The 13,355-nt window shown below is 40.6% G+C and overlaps 1 protein-coding gene across 4 annotated transcripts in view; it reads left to right on the top strand.

Annotated features, from left to right (window-relative positions):
• FGD6 (FYVE, RhoGEF and PH domain containing 6) overlaps positions 1-13,355 on the top strand; it is a 73,478-nt gene that overhangs the window by 16,919 nt on the left and 43,204 nt on the right. For all 4 annotated transcript variants that reach the window (XR_012654526.1, XR_012654524.1, XR_012654525.1 and 1 more), the window contains exon 3: positions 11,874-12,021. Coding sequence is in view for 1 of the 4 variants with exons in the window: in XM_075058246.1 (XP_074914347.1) it covers positions 11,874-12,021 (148 nt within the window). In the remaining 3 variants the exon portion in view is untranslated. The remainder of the gene's footprint in view (positions 1-11,873; positions 12,022-13,355) is intronic.

Below are 13,355 nucleotides of genomic sequence, written 5' to 3' on the forward strand. Positions count from 1 at the left end.
AGGGCTTGTCAGTAAGGAGTGAGTCAGATGGCTCAGATCTCCGCTTCCCGTCCCCCGCGAGGCTGGATGCAAAGCCTATCTGGCAGTCCCGGCTCTGAGGCTCAGGAGCGGGGAATGGACAAAGCAATTCTTGGCTAGCGAACATAAGGAATATGCCGTCTTGATGACTTCTCATGTTTTGCCTTTATGGACTATGAAGCAACAAATTCTGTAATGAAGTTAGGGGTGTCTAATCAGAGTCCAAATCGGTGAGAAATGGGAATATTGGTGAGAAGGGGTAGTACTGTTGCTTGGGAATATTGATATTCTGACACAAGGACTTTGGGAAGGAATTGGGAGCATGCAGATGTTGGGACCCTCATCCTGGGCTGTACACCGCTCTCTGAGCTCCATTTCTTACCCGAGGGTTAGTCAATCACTGACCTTGGGTCTGGAATTATTCTACATCAGTTAATTATTTTGTACTACTAGGGTAGCATATGAAACTACATGAAAGACATGCAGTGAATTTTTTTGCTCTGGAAAGCATGTGGGGTGTTTTGCATTTTCTTTCCTTGCTAGAAACTTTATGCAAGTCAGTGTCTCCGTGGTCTGCTTTTCCAGTAAGAGAAGGAGTTTTCCTTAGTAAAAGGGGTGGCTTTTGGTCATACAGCTTTACAGTTTAGCCTGCTGTACAACTTGAAAGAAAATGCATGTATTATATGAAGATGATAGGCAGTCTGGGAGAAGTATGCCAATCCCCCCCCCCTTTTTTTTTTTTTAAATCAGAATGAATAAGAACTTTCTTGCTTTAAAAGAATCTTGACATGTTCTCATCCAAATGTATTTGAGATGTGCTGATTTCATCCGTTTTGATGTTGGGAAAGATCCTGAGGTCCTATGCTCTCCCTCTCCAATGAGGGAGAGAAAGGAGTTTGAGAACTGCATTTTTCCAATACCAAGTCCATTAGTGTACAATCCAGTCTTGAAAAGGTTTGAAAGGTCTTACAAAATGAAAACAATTGTGAAGACCTCCAAGATTGTCATGAAAGAGAATTTTTGTCTTTGGTTTTTCTTTCATCCCCCTTTTCAAGGGCTCCCTGTTGATTTTGGTAAAAGGTGGGTGGGTTGGGTGGGTGAAGCAGGTTGGCATGGACACAGCACATAGGGAAACTTTTGACCAAGTTGGAGGTGCAGTAATGAAAGACTTCTAATTTATCGGATGGTATTACAAGTGCTACATAAAAATAGATGTGGTTTAAGTTCTTGATGTTATCTTTTTACTGAGTGTAATTGCGGCCAGGTGTGTCTGCGGGTATGAGAAGGAGCAAGCCGATGGTGGCAGCAGGGGCGAGGCGGGCGCTGCTGGGGTGCGCTGCTGGGCTTCTGGGTGAACCCGTCTGCCTCTCCTCAAAAGTTTTGGTGGTTACTCTTGTCACAGTCCTCTGCAGTCTAGAAAATTGCATCACGTTAACCTTGGAGCACATGCACTCTGTCCACATTAAAAGAGCCATTTTGAGGGTAAACTGCACTATCCTTTGTTTCTCACCATAGAATTGCTCACCACAGATGGCAAAAATGTCCTAACTGTGCTGTTCCCATCGATTCCCCTGGTACAATACAAGGATGTCCTCGTCCTTCCTCCCAGTGACGTCGCTTCAGCTCAGCGAGTCAGCTCTTGCCTTCAGCCGAAGGGTGGCTTAATGTGATGAGGGGGAGCCTGAAGAAAGCAAAGCAGCGCGTAAAATCCCCGCGTCCTTTAGCCTGCTTCCTAACCCCCCTGTTTATGGAGAACAGGAACTCAGGTGTCACGCACTTTCATAAATTAATCTCCAACGCTTTATCTTTTTCTTTCCTCTTTTATTCTATGTTTGTGCTTTTCCTAATTTTGGCGTTCTTAGTATGTATTTCCTTTTCCTCAAGATAGGGGAAGCCAAGTTAAGTTGCGTATTTGTCGCTAGATGTTGGCCTTTCTCCCCCACCTCCAACACGCGCGCTCTGTCTCCAGTTGCCAACCGTGGTATAAATTGCAGGTTAACAAAATGTAGTTCCAGAGACTATCTCGGATCTAGAATGAGAGTCAAATGTGACATGAGAATTGATGAAAGACCCGTTTATATGCTCAACAACAGCCTTTTCCTGTGGGTTATTTTCAGCGTTGGCTCAGGAAGTGTGCTTGTGAAACTCCATGGTACTCTGGTTTGTATGGTGATATTTTAACTGCAGCAAGGTCTAATGTGATTGTATATGTAACAGTAAGATTTTGGGAGGCATAAAATAAATGTTGGGAAAGAAAGCAATCAAAATATTAACTTTAGTTTTTATTTAAATGCCAACAGTGATATTAATATGCCTCATTTACCCAACATTTATATTTGATCCAGTTAAAGATGTTTTAACGAATAGGCTTATAAAACTGTGCAGCTATGTTGTTTCAATGCACTGGACAAAATTTAGGAATGCAGGTTTTATGTTAGATGCTAGAATCCAAGAAGTTTCTTTTAAAAATATTAAGTTTACGTAAGTTTTAATTTTTCTTTAAAATATCTGCGCTTATGAAAAACAGCTCCACTCAGGCAGAAGTGGACTAAAAATATATCTAAGATGCATGTAAATAAATAAAAGGAGTTTTTAATCAAAACTGCCACTTTGATAGGTACAACCTGAGCCTTATGGCCTAGTGATTTCAACTGCACAGATTTCGGTTGATTTTTCTGTTTTGTTTTGTTTTTTTCCCAGTGGTGTTCCTGGGGGTTGGATGTTCTGTATTGATTTTGAGATGAGCTGAAAACTTTAGAAAAAGTGTCTGAATCCCGTTCTTCTTGTAATCTGTGCAAAAGATTAGGGGAAGAGAGAGCTCAAGTCCAATCTTGCAAGCAGCTCAATTATTCTTTACAGCTAGTCTGTGTTGGTCTCAATCAAACTATTTCATCCTCTGTTTTCCAGCAGACTATCCAGGAAGCTGTGTCAGCTCCCATGCATGCAGGCAGTTGTGTGTTTAAGAGTTAAGTCACTCCATGTTTATTTTAGATCTAAGTCACTACCTTTTGAGTACTTTGCTGCTTAGCTCTCTTTAGTCATCTTCTAGGTGCCTGACATGTAAAGAATGGAGGGCAATAGGTTGTGTGTTATTTCTAAATTGAATGAGCAACTTGTATCAGGTATTACCCCTGACTTCAGGGATAAAGTCAACCCGAAATCATAAAAATAATAAGTCAATACAGGCGATATTTAGGGCCTTGTATTAACTCTGCTTTTAGTGGAGCAGAAGTAGTTATAAGTTGGAATGTTATGGTAGCACTGGCAAGGTAAAATCAATTTTGTTTGACATGGCTGTTAATAGGAGATTTTGTTCTCCCTTGGTTTAAGTTTCCCTGTTCCTATTTGATGTGTTCGGTTGGAGATTTTGTCACATTTTCATTACAGTTTTCTAGAAGTCTCTTCTGTGGGTGCTGGAGTTGTGTTGTGGTTTTTCTTTTTTGTGTGTGTGACTGGAAAGTAAAGTGTTACTTGTCTTCTGATCCCGCTGTCCTTTCCCAATAAACTTTTTCCCACTAGGAGCTGTTTTGTGCATTGAGAGAAGTTAGAATAGCAGGTCCTGATTGTAAATGAGTGCTGTATTTTGGTGGTCCAGTTTTATATTGTTTATCACTAACATGACAGGAGTTTTTTCCAAAGGTCTTGGGCCATGAGCTTTGCAGCTCTCCCTGTGAAATGAGAATTAACGATAAGGGAAGGCAAAAAGCTGTAAATTCTGCAGAGGCTTCCCTCTCTACCTACCCTGGGAGGCAGGTAACTCCTCGCAGCTTTGGATGGTGATGGGAAGAACCGATGCAGTGACTCCTTCCCCATGTACAAGCCTCCAGGCAAGGGTTTAAGTCCCTGGGTTTTGCCGCAGTGTTTCACTTGCCAGTACCAATGCCGGAGACTGTCCCCTTGTATCCTCTTGGATTATATTCTGCTACATTGGCATAATCTGGTTTTGGCACTTTTGCTGGGGCCACCCCAGCGGAGGCAGGCAGGGCGATGGGACCGTCTGTCCCGCGACACGATGGCAGCTGTGTCGTGCTGCTCGGGAGCTGAACTGACCCGCTGTGGGTTTTCTTGGAGACTTTTAAAACTGAGATCTCTCTTTTTAAATGCAGCTTTTCTATGGCGGGTGTGGAAACATCTGAAGCATGTGTGTGTGTTTATGTTGAACTTTCCAAGGAACTGAGGAATTGTCAACAAATGGTCTCGCTGAAGATCGCTCCTGTGAGCGTGGGAGGCTGCCTGCGGCGAGAGTGGTCCTTGGGTGCCTCTGGCCACGGGAGCTCGTGCCTTCAAATCACAGCTAAATATGGAGATAATCTGAGAGCTGTTTGCACCTTTTTCAAACCGTGCTTTTTAAAACCATGCAACAAAGTATGAGCATGACTGTATTGGTCATGGTGTGCCTGAAGGAGGGTGACTGACAGAATGGATTGCTTAAAAAAAGATACAAAACTTATTAAGTGTGAAACACGTATCACAAATGCCTTGCTTATTTTTTGCTTAAAATGCGAGTCAGATTTATTTTTTTCTTCGTGTTGAGGAAAAAAATAAGTTCTGTCTTGGCCCAATGATAAGAAATGCTGAACTAAATGCTGCTGGCTGCAAATGCTAGGATAACTTGGTTCCAGCAAGTCAGGTGTTGCAGTTTGCAACATGCTCAGCCAAGTATAGAATGAGCTGCCAGTAGCGTGATCTAACAGGCTAAATGCGACGGCAGCTCTCGGCAGTGTTTGTGATATCCTCCTTGCCCAGAAAACCCAGGTGTGAGCAGGGAGTGCCAGAGGTAAAGACCGGGACAAAGAGGGTAGTTCCTGGAGTTTCTCTTGGCAGGAGCGACATCCCAGCGTTCCCATCTGGCCTCTCTCTGCAGCCAGCCCTTTGTCCAGGAGGCAGCAGACAGCTTTCAAAGTACGAGAGACTCTGAACCAAAATCCATTTCAATTAGTTTGTCCTGAGCTTCTCTTTTGACAGTGTATCACTGTCGTCAAGGGTTCTGACTTCCTAGCAAAAACGTAGATGCTTATGCATGTATACAGTACATAGGACACTGTTTAAAATAATTGTTTCAATTCTTGAAGTCTTTAAACTGCAATTCAAACAAAGTAACCTGATGTGCAAAAAATATTTTTGAGTTGCTCGGCTGGGTGCAGGTTGTTTCTGTTTTGTAGCTGTGATACTTGAGGAGTGTTTATGTTTGTAATTGTGTCCTTAGAGTTCCTTAACCAGCCCACAGAGAATACAGCACAACAGATACAAGGGATGCAAATAATCATGGATTCATTGGTCTAGGTTTTTTTGCATCTTGTTTTGTGGTGCTTTTTTTTAAGACTGTTGTAGAGGTCTGTTTCATTCCTCAGCCGTGCCACTTATGGAAGGATAGCTTGCAGAAGGAACTAAGGAATCTCACAGGTACGATCTGTTCAGGCAATCTTAAAAAATATAAATAAAAGGGAGATCGAGATTAACTGCCTGCCATGTTCCTTAGCATCGGACCAATAAAAGCTCCTGGTCTGTTGCCTTTTTTGTTGTTATTAGTCCTAATAATATGAAGGACTTACTAAAATCATTGAGTTTTCATTGCAGAAGAATGAATGGCATAACTTTTAATGCTATCATGTAAAATCTTACTTGAGAGGACACCTTGCTATCTCGCTCTCTCGCTGTGAAAAAGCACCATTTTTGGCAGAGAAGTTGAAACCCAAGCAGCTTGGCTGCAAGAAGGCAACCAGTCCCCAGTGCTGGCAGCCAAGCCAGCACCACAAGAGCCACAGCGGTATCTGCCAGCCTTTCTCACACTGTCCATTATACCTAGAGAGGAGAGACGTGATCTCAGCTTCAGCTCTTTCCATCTGTCCGTCTGCCATTAAACCAGAGAGGTGACTGATGCTGTAGGAATAACACAGATAAGTAAGCCCACCTGGTCGAGGCTGCATTTCATCCTTGTTTGCTGCTTAATGGTCTGGTATGCCTGAAGGAGAAATGAAAAGGAGGGGGACATGAAGAGGATGATGAAGGAGGTAATTTTTTAGCTATAATGGTAGACAGTCACCATTGTTCAGAGAATCTGAAGTTTAAATCATGAGGTAAATATGATGGGTTAGGGTCCAGGTGCATCTAGAGTGATACGAAGTTCATCTTTACGCTTTCCAGGCTGGTTTGCGAAAGGAAATGTGTGCTGATGTTGGCTTCTTCAGGATGGTTTTGGAGCTGAGGTATTGCAGCAAAATGTAACTCATTTAAAAACTACATTAATTGATGCCTTTATTAATCTTGCTGGTCATTAATCCCGTCATTTCTTAAAACTTCCATAGGAGCTCACTAGTGAGCTTGGTTAGTATTCATTATTATCTTTGTGCTTTGCCAAGTATGCTTGCTTTCTAGAACTGATTTCTTTTTTTCCAAAAACCTGCAGTAAATAAATATTAGGTAAAGACATCAAACTGTCTTAAATAAGAAGTATTAAATTAAAGCAAAAGGAAGTTCACTGAACAAAATCAAGCAATTATTAACCAAGCAATAATTTCACTTTTGCTTTGCCTTTCCAAGAGCATCTTCTGTTGTCTTGAGCACCCAGATCAGATAATTGCTTCCTAAATCGTTTTGGAATCTTAACTTGATTTCTATATTTACAGCCCGCCTTTCTACCTTGGAAAAGAGATTCTGAATTTAGATAGGACCTAACAGAAAAGATGCTATAGAACATTTTTTCTTTTTTTTTTCCTTAAGTCTCTTATCCTTGGGGTTTTCCAGGAGCGTACAACTAGGATCCATTGAGGGAATCAGTCAGTGAGACATGCTGCCTTACCTACAGTTATTACAAGTACAAGGCGCTATGGAAAAATAGAACAGCCTTATCAGCTATTGCCTCCACAGAGAGCCAGTGTACTTTTAGGTCTTAAAAAAGCACCTGAACATGCCTTAATTATTGAAACTAATTGCAGGGACTGGTGATATTAAAAACTGAAATGGATGGACAGCAATAGTACTTGTTGCCTCTGGAGGAAAGGGAGATGCAAGCAGCTGTGAAAAGATAGCAAAATGCTGTAACAATACAAAAAGGATTTGAGATCAAGTGTTATAATAGGGTATGTTTATTGGCTCTCTGATGTTTTGGTGCCATTTTTCAGTTGAGTAGGAACTTAAGTTTGTGTGACTTTGCCTGTATATTGAAGGCTTTCTTTAAAAATAAACAAACAAAAACACTCACAAAAACCTACAATTAAATACTGGAGGAAGAGAGAGAAGAAGGATAAAGATGCTGGGACACTCCTACAGAAAGCAGAGTAGAATGGAAGCTCCTTTTAAAATAAGGAAAGGATGTGAAAAGAACAATTTAGCAGTGTGTAGGGTACAAGGTTCTGTTCATTCAGCATTCCTACATATTTTTGATTACTTACTGGAAGTAGAAGAAGCATCTAAATATAATGAAGATCACAAGGAAATGTGTGTAAAGCAGCAGCGTGGATGAATCTATTTTAACGAATGCTTTGGAGCTGTGGAAACTTGCTTTTTTAGTAGTTATGATGATCCTAACACTTGAAGTAATTCCAATATATTATAAAATACTTAATGTTGGGGCATTCCGTGGCAGAGAATCTCTCTGAATCATCTCAGTCAAGCTAAAATACTGTTTGCCTTCTAAATGAATTGGGAACTGAGACTGAAATGGTAATTGTGACTTCAGGCTATAGTGTCCTATGCAGTGTCTGAATCAACAGTTTCTGAAAATGAAGCCTCAGGTGTATTTGAAGCTTCTATAATAATACAAATAAGCTCATCTGAACTAGTCTTGGTCATCTTTTGAAGACAAGAAGAGGTTTTTATGCTGATTACGATTTTTTTTTTTTTTTGGCTGTAATAGCTTGATGGCAGTTCTTAAGTTTTGACAGTGTATCTTGCTGTTATGTCTTACTAGGACCAGCATGTTTTGTTTCATTAATATTTTACTGTTGCCTTAGGAAAATACAGCACGATGTATATGCTTCATCCCATAAACTGCTCATTCCAAGGCAAACTAATGATCCCTTCATTTTACATGTCAAATAAAAAAGCCCCACATCTATATTTAGATAACTTGCTCACAAGATACGGCAAGATATTCTTACTCAGTGGGCAGCACGGTGAGTTGGCAGTGATGGTGTTTCACATGACTGATAATGCAGAAGTTTCTCTTGGTAGTGCTGTGGGTAGGACAAAGAATCGTGATGAAGAGGGAACAAGATAGAGATAGTTCACAGTATCCCCAAAATACCTATCAGAAGAGCTGCTTAAAAATAACCATTACTGCACGCTTTTGGTATTTTGGAAAAAAAGAATTGAAATGTGGTAGAAAAGATTGTGTTTATTTAAAGATTTACTACTATTTCGAAACTCATTTAAAGGCTACAGGGGATTTCACTTCTTCCAGAGATAACTTTAACAGAATTATATATACGCTTACGTTACAGATGACTTCAGAGGTAAAAGTACAGAAAGAGTAATCAGTAAATCCAAAACTGCTTTCTGTTTCGACAGAAAAGCCATAGTATTTATGATGAAAGGTTAAAGAGTAAGGTACAAGGAGAGTCACATGTTCTGCAGCACATGGCTGATAAAGGCAGATCAACACAGTGACTTTGTCCCCATCTTCTCTGGAGAAGAGGACACAACTGCACATACCACGAGGAGTACATCTACCCATGGCTCCAGTATTGCATCCTATCGCTGAACTGGCGGCTTGTTTGGTTCTGGAAAATGGCCGGGTGTGAAATGAGTTTTGGTCATTAAGCATCTAGTCATCTGCTGTGTTTTTTCTTTAAAAAACAAAGAAAGAAGAAAAAAATAAAAAAAGAACAGCCAAAACACCACCAAAAAAACCTCAGCAAAATGTATCAGGTGGAAGAACCTGAGGGCTGTGTGAGGCTGTGAGCTGAGCAAATACAGGATAAAGACGTGTAGGGATTAGTCTGAGGTGCTTTGTCTGGTGGGGCAGATACTGTAGGTAAAATTGGTAGATGGTTCCCTCAGCTCTCATAGTTTCCTTTACATGAGTAGTAGGTGCATACACGCTACAAAGGCAAGAAAAGGAGCTTACTGCTTAAACATTGTTGTGATTCACAGGAAGAAAAAAAAAAGTATAAGGTGAGTGGTTCTCATTTGTGGACACTTACTAAACATCATAAATCATCAGTATTTAATTATTAAAATTTTTTAGTAGGCTTTTTACTGAAACTTTCTATTAGATACACTAATTAATCTTTCATTTAGAAAATTCTTCACCCAACACAGGCTGGCTAGTTTGATCTTCATCCTTCAGTGGTGATGGGGTTATGTTTGCGCAAGCAGAATACAGCCTCACCTAGAAATACACTTGTTTCTGACTTCCAAAAGGGCAGATTTTCTAAAACTTTTAAGGATTGGCACAGTTGCCCTGAAAAGTTTAGGTGGAAAATAATAGCAAAATCTGCGAGTGGGTATCTTGTAGAATATGCTTAGGCAAAAGAACTGTGATTTCAGAAGTGTGAAAATAATGTTTTCAATTAAAGCAGCAATTAAAACAAATATTAAGGATAGGAAAAAGGGCAATAAAATGTCCATTAACAAAAGTAAAATTTAACGAATAAGGGACTAAAAAGTGAATTCCAGTGTGGTTAGAGATAAAGGGCTTAATACATTTTGCAATGTGAAAAAAAAACCCCAGATGAGATGTAGATTCAGTAACAGATGTGAATGGTAAAACTGAGTAATATAGTAAAGGAAGGAATAGCAGTAGTTATTTCTGTTGCAGGTTTTGACTAAAGCAGGGGGATAAATCTGCCTCATGTAATGCTACAGATGTAATAAAGGTGTTGCCATCTCATATCCTTTTATTTTATAGATGACAATCTGCTAAAATAAACATTCTCAGGCCAACAGGTCATTTGACTGTGAATTAGATAGACTAGACAAGGAGTTTTCCAAATTGCTGAAGTTCACAAGTAACTGCAGAAGTCTTAGCATCCTGCTAGTGTGGTTCCAGGGAAAGCTCCAGTGAAAAGTCGCTTTTTTGCCTTCCTGAAGCTTGTGGAGGCTCTGTGGGAACCATCCCTGGCGTACTCCGTGCGCTGTTGTCTCCAGGGGCTGTTCTCTTCCAGCGTGAAGTTCATAATTTCCAAACTGAAATAAATGAATGTCTCTCTGCACCCTGGGTGCTGCAGTCTCAGCTCAGGGTCTCGTTTGACCTCTGTGATGAGCTTGCAATCTCCTCCGTCCTCCCACCCCATGTGGTTCTGGGAGACAGTAACTGCTTGGGTGTTTCCCGAGTCCTTCCTGTGTTGTCTTAATAGAACCAAGCTATTTTAATCTTTTCTACGTCTTCACGGCTGACAAAGGCCTGTCTGCAGGCCAGCTTATCTTGTCTTCATCTCTAAATATATTTCTATTTGTGATCAGTATTTGTGTGTTGTTTTGTTTTTCTTTTTTTTATTTTTAAATTCTACCTTGAACATTGAGTAATCGACATCTTGCTGTGGCTGCTGGAGCATCCTTACACAGCTGGTATTCCTTCTGCTATTCAGGTTACTGGCAGCCACCTCCCGTGGGATCTGTGCTCCCAGGTTTTCTTGGAATTATCATAGTTGGAGGTGGAGAGTCTGAAGAGTTGCCCTCCATCCCCGCTTTCTTATGATTCAAAGTTAGGAAAAGAAAAGGTCAGTCGTAACCAGCCCTTGCGTAGGGAGGCAGAGGGCAGCCCAAAATTAGGTATTGATCAGCACAGTGAGATCTCTGCTGGCTGCAGCAGCTTGGGGACAAGGGTTTCTGGATTTGCTTTTTGTTTTATAGGGTAGCTAACAACTTTTGACTCATATCACAATAAGCCTGTGGCATCCCAGCATCTTTTTGCAGGCCTTGAACACAGATTATGTGAATTTAGACACAACTTTAGTGTAATTGGCAATTACCAGGTATTTTTAAGGATTAAAGTAGGAGCCCAGGGATTTGCTGTATTTCTATGTAACTTTACCAAAACTTCAGGCTCTATTTCCTCTAGTCTCTGTTTTCTTATTTATCTTTCCCTACTCCCTTTTTTATTTCCTTCTAGAATTGCATTTCTTAAATCTCTACTGAAGTTGTCGAGGCTCATTAGAGGATGAAGGTTGTATGCCAGTCTCATGCAATTTCTGTATTGCAAATACAGCTGAAGCTAATGAAAAGAGACCTCTCTAATCATTGTACAGCAGCAGAACAAGGTTATATTTTATAGCTTTGACAGCTACCTGGAAGGTGTCTGTCTCTGGGGGATGGGAGTTTTTAATCACAAAAGATTCTGCTTTCTTGTTTTAAGAAGAATTATTGGTCAGAATGATTATAATATTGCCATCCCTGATACAGTTGTTTAGCATATGCATTGAGAAACAACCCTGTATATATACATGCATCGAAAATTCCAGACAGAAAGCTCTGATCCGAGTACCATATCTGGAACAAGTCCTGATGCTGTGAGATAGAGGAGAGCAAAACAGCTATGATCTATCTTTATCCTTCTGGCACACAGTACAAATGTTGCACTATACATGCACATAGTAATAAGGCAATGGATTTATCAAACTTTGCTGTCAGGCAAACTCTGATGGACAAGAATAACATAAAAACTCCAAAGGTACTGTGGCTTTTTCTCGCTGTCAGGGAGCATTGTATCAATACCAGCATAAATAAAACATTGCAGTGTTCTGTGTCCACTGTGGAAGAGCCTACCACTGTCATCATCATCATCTTTGGACTACCCACTACTGTTTTCAATGTTTCTGATACCAAGTAGACCATTTATTGTGGGGGGAGAACAGAAAGCTCTTTACATAAATGAAGTGTGGTGTGTTTATCAACTATACATACTTTAATTTTAGGTCCTTAGAAGAACACCATGATCATCCTAATGTGGTAATGGGAGATCTTCAGTCAGATGAAGAAGATATAATGAACAGTTCTGATGAAGATGATGACACAAATTCTGATTCCAGCAAAGGGGAGCCTGATCCTCAAGAAGATAAACAGGTATCTTTTTATCTTTATCTTCTGAAGCTATTCCTCACTCTTGCACTGATTTGTAAGTTGTAACCTGTTGGGATGTTTTCAAATAAAAGGCATTGAGTCAACATAACTTTATATATTTCTTTTCGTCATTTTTATTGTTTAGTGGGTTTTTTTCTAAAACTTTAATTTGTGTACGTTAGCCTGATATTAAGAGGTCCAGTTTAGAAATATCCCACTACAAAGTGTGTATGACCTGGCATATTTGCTCTTAATCTTTCACTGAATCATGGAGCTGTAGACTTCCCTACCATGCCCCTCTAATACAGCTACATGCACAGATGTATGTTTAGAAATTTTCAGTTTTGAGACTTGTAAATACCTTTTAATGATGCTGTCTATGCCTCACAGATCCTAGAGTGCACAGTGTCTCTTGTGCACTGAACATGTAAAATCAACCTTTGATTTGTTAGCCTTGGTGAAGCCCAAGGAAAGGGGCCAGGTGAAGGTTGCAAGGTCTAAGAAGGTCCTTCTGAAAAATCTCTTGGAAGCTGTAGTTTTGCTTGGATGGTCCTGTTTCGGTGGTCTTGGCTGTGCAGCAAAGGCTGTGTCCCAGTAACCATTTCTGTGCAGACAGCTTTTCTGCATTTGCAGGTTCTGCATACTGACCTGCCAAATCACTGCTTGGCACACTGGTTCAGTCATCTGTCCCGTTTTTAATTCTTCCTTTTCAATGGCATGAAACACAAAGGGCTCAACCTGCCTTTCAGCATTTGTTTCTTAATCACTCCTTAATTGGTGCTGAGGCGAGACTGTTGGTGTGCCCACGAGAGACCTGTCATCGTAGGGTTGTGGCCCTTGGAGGAGCATAAGCCACGCTCAACTGATGTGGTCTGACCTTCTGCTAGCTTCTGTGAGTGCCAGTTTGGAATGATTTCCCCTATTTTAATCTTATTTCTTCTGCAAATTAAGAGCAGGAATGCAGCACTAACTACTCAGAATGAAATGAAATTCTGGGGGTCCTATCCCTCTCCTTGGGGATACCCACTTTCTTATTTCTCAGACCTGGACGCCCTGACACCAGCCTGCCCATAGACCAGTGCCTCTCCTCAGCATCAGTCCTGGCAGCTCTGTTATACTTGCTTCCTTTCCTTAAAAATGAACAATAATTAAAAAAGAAAAAAAAAAAGCAATGAGACTATTTTAGTGCTGGAAGAGAAGACTTGGATGACGTGTCAGACCTGAATGTCATTTAACCACATCTTCTGAGAGGAATAAATTGGGAGGAGGGAAAGAGAGTCAAGGGAAAAGCTTGTTCCTGTGACACTAAGCCAGACTGTACCTGTATAGAAGCTAAC

The sequence above is a fragment of the Buteo buteo genome, chromosome 26 (genome assembly GCF_964188355.1).
Source record: "Buteo buteo chromosome 26, bButBut1.hap1.1, whole genome shotgun sequence".
NCBI classification, from domain to species: domain Eukaryota; kingdom Metazoa; phylum Chordata; class Aves; order Accipitriformes; family Accipitridae; genus Buteo; species Buteo buteo.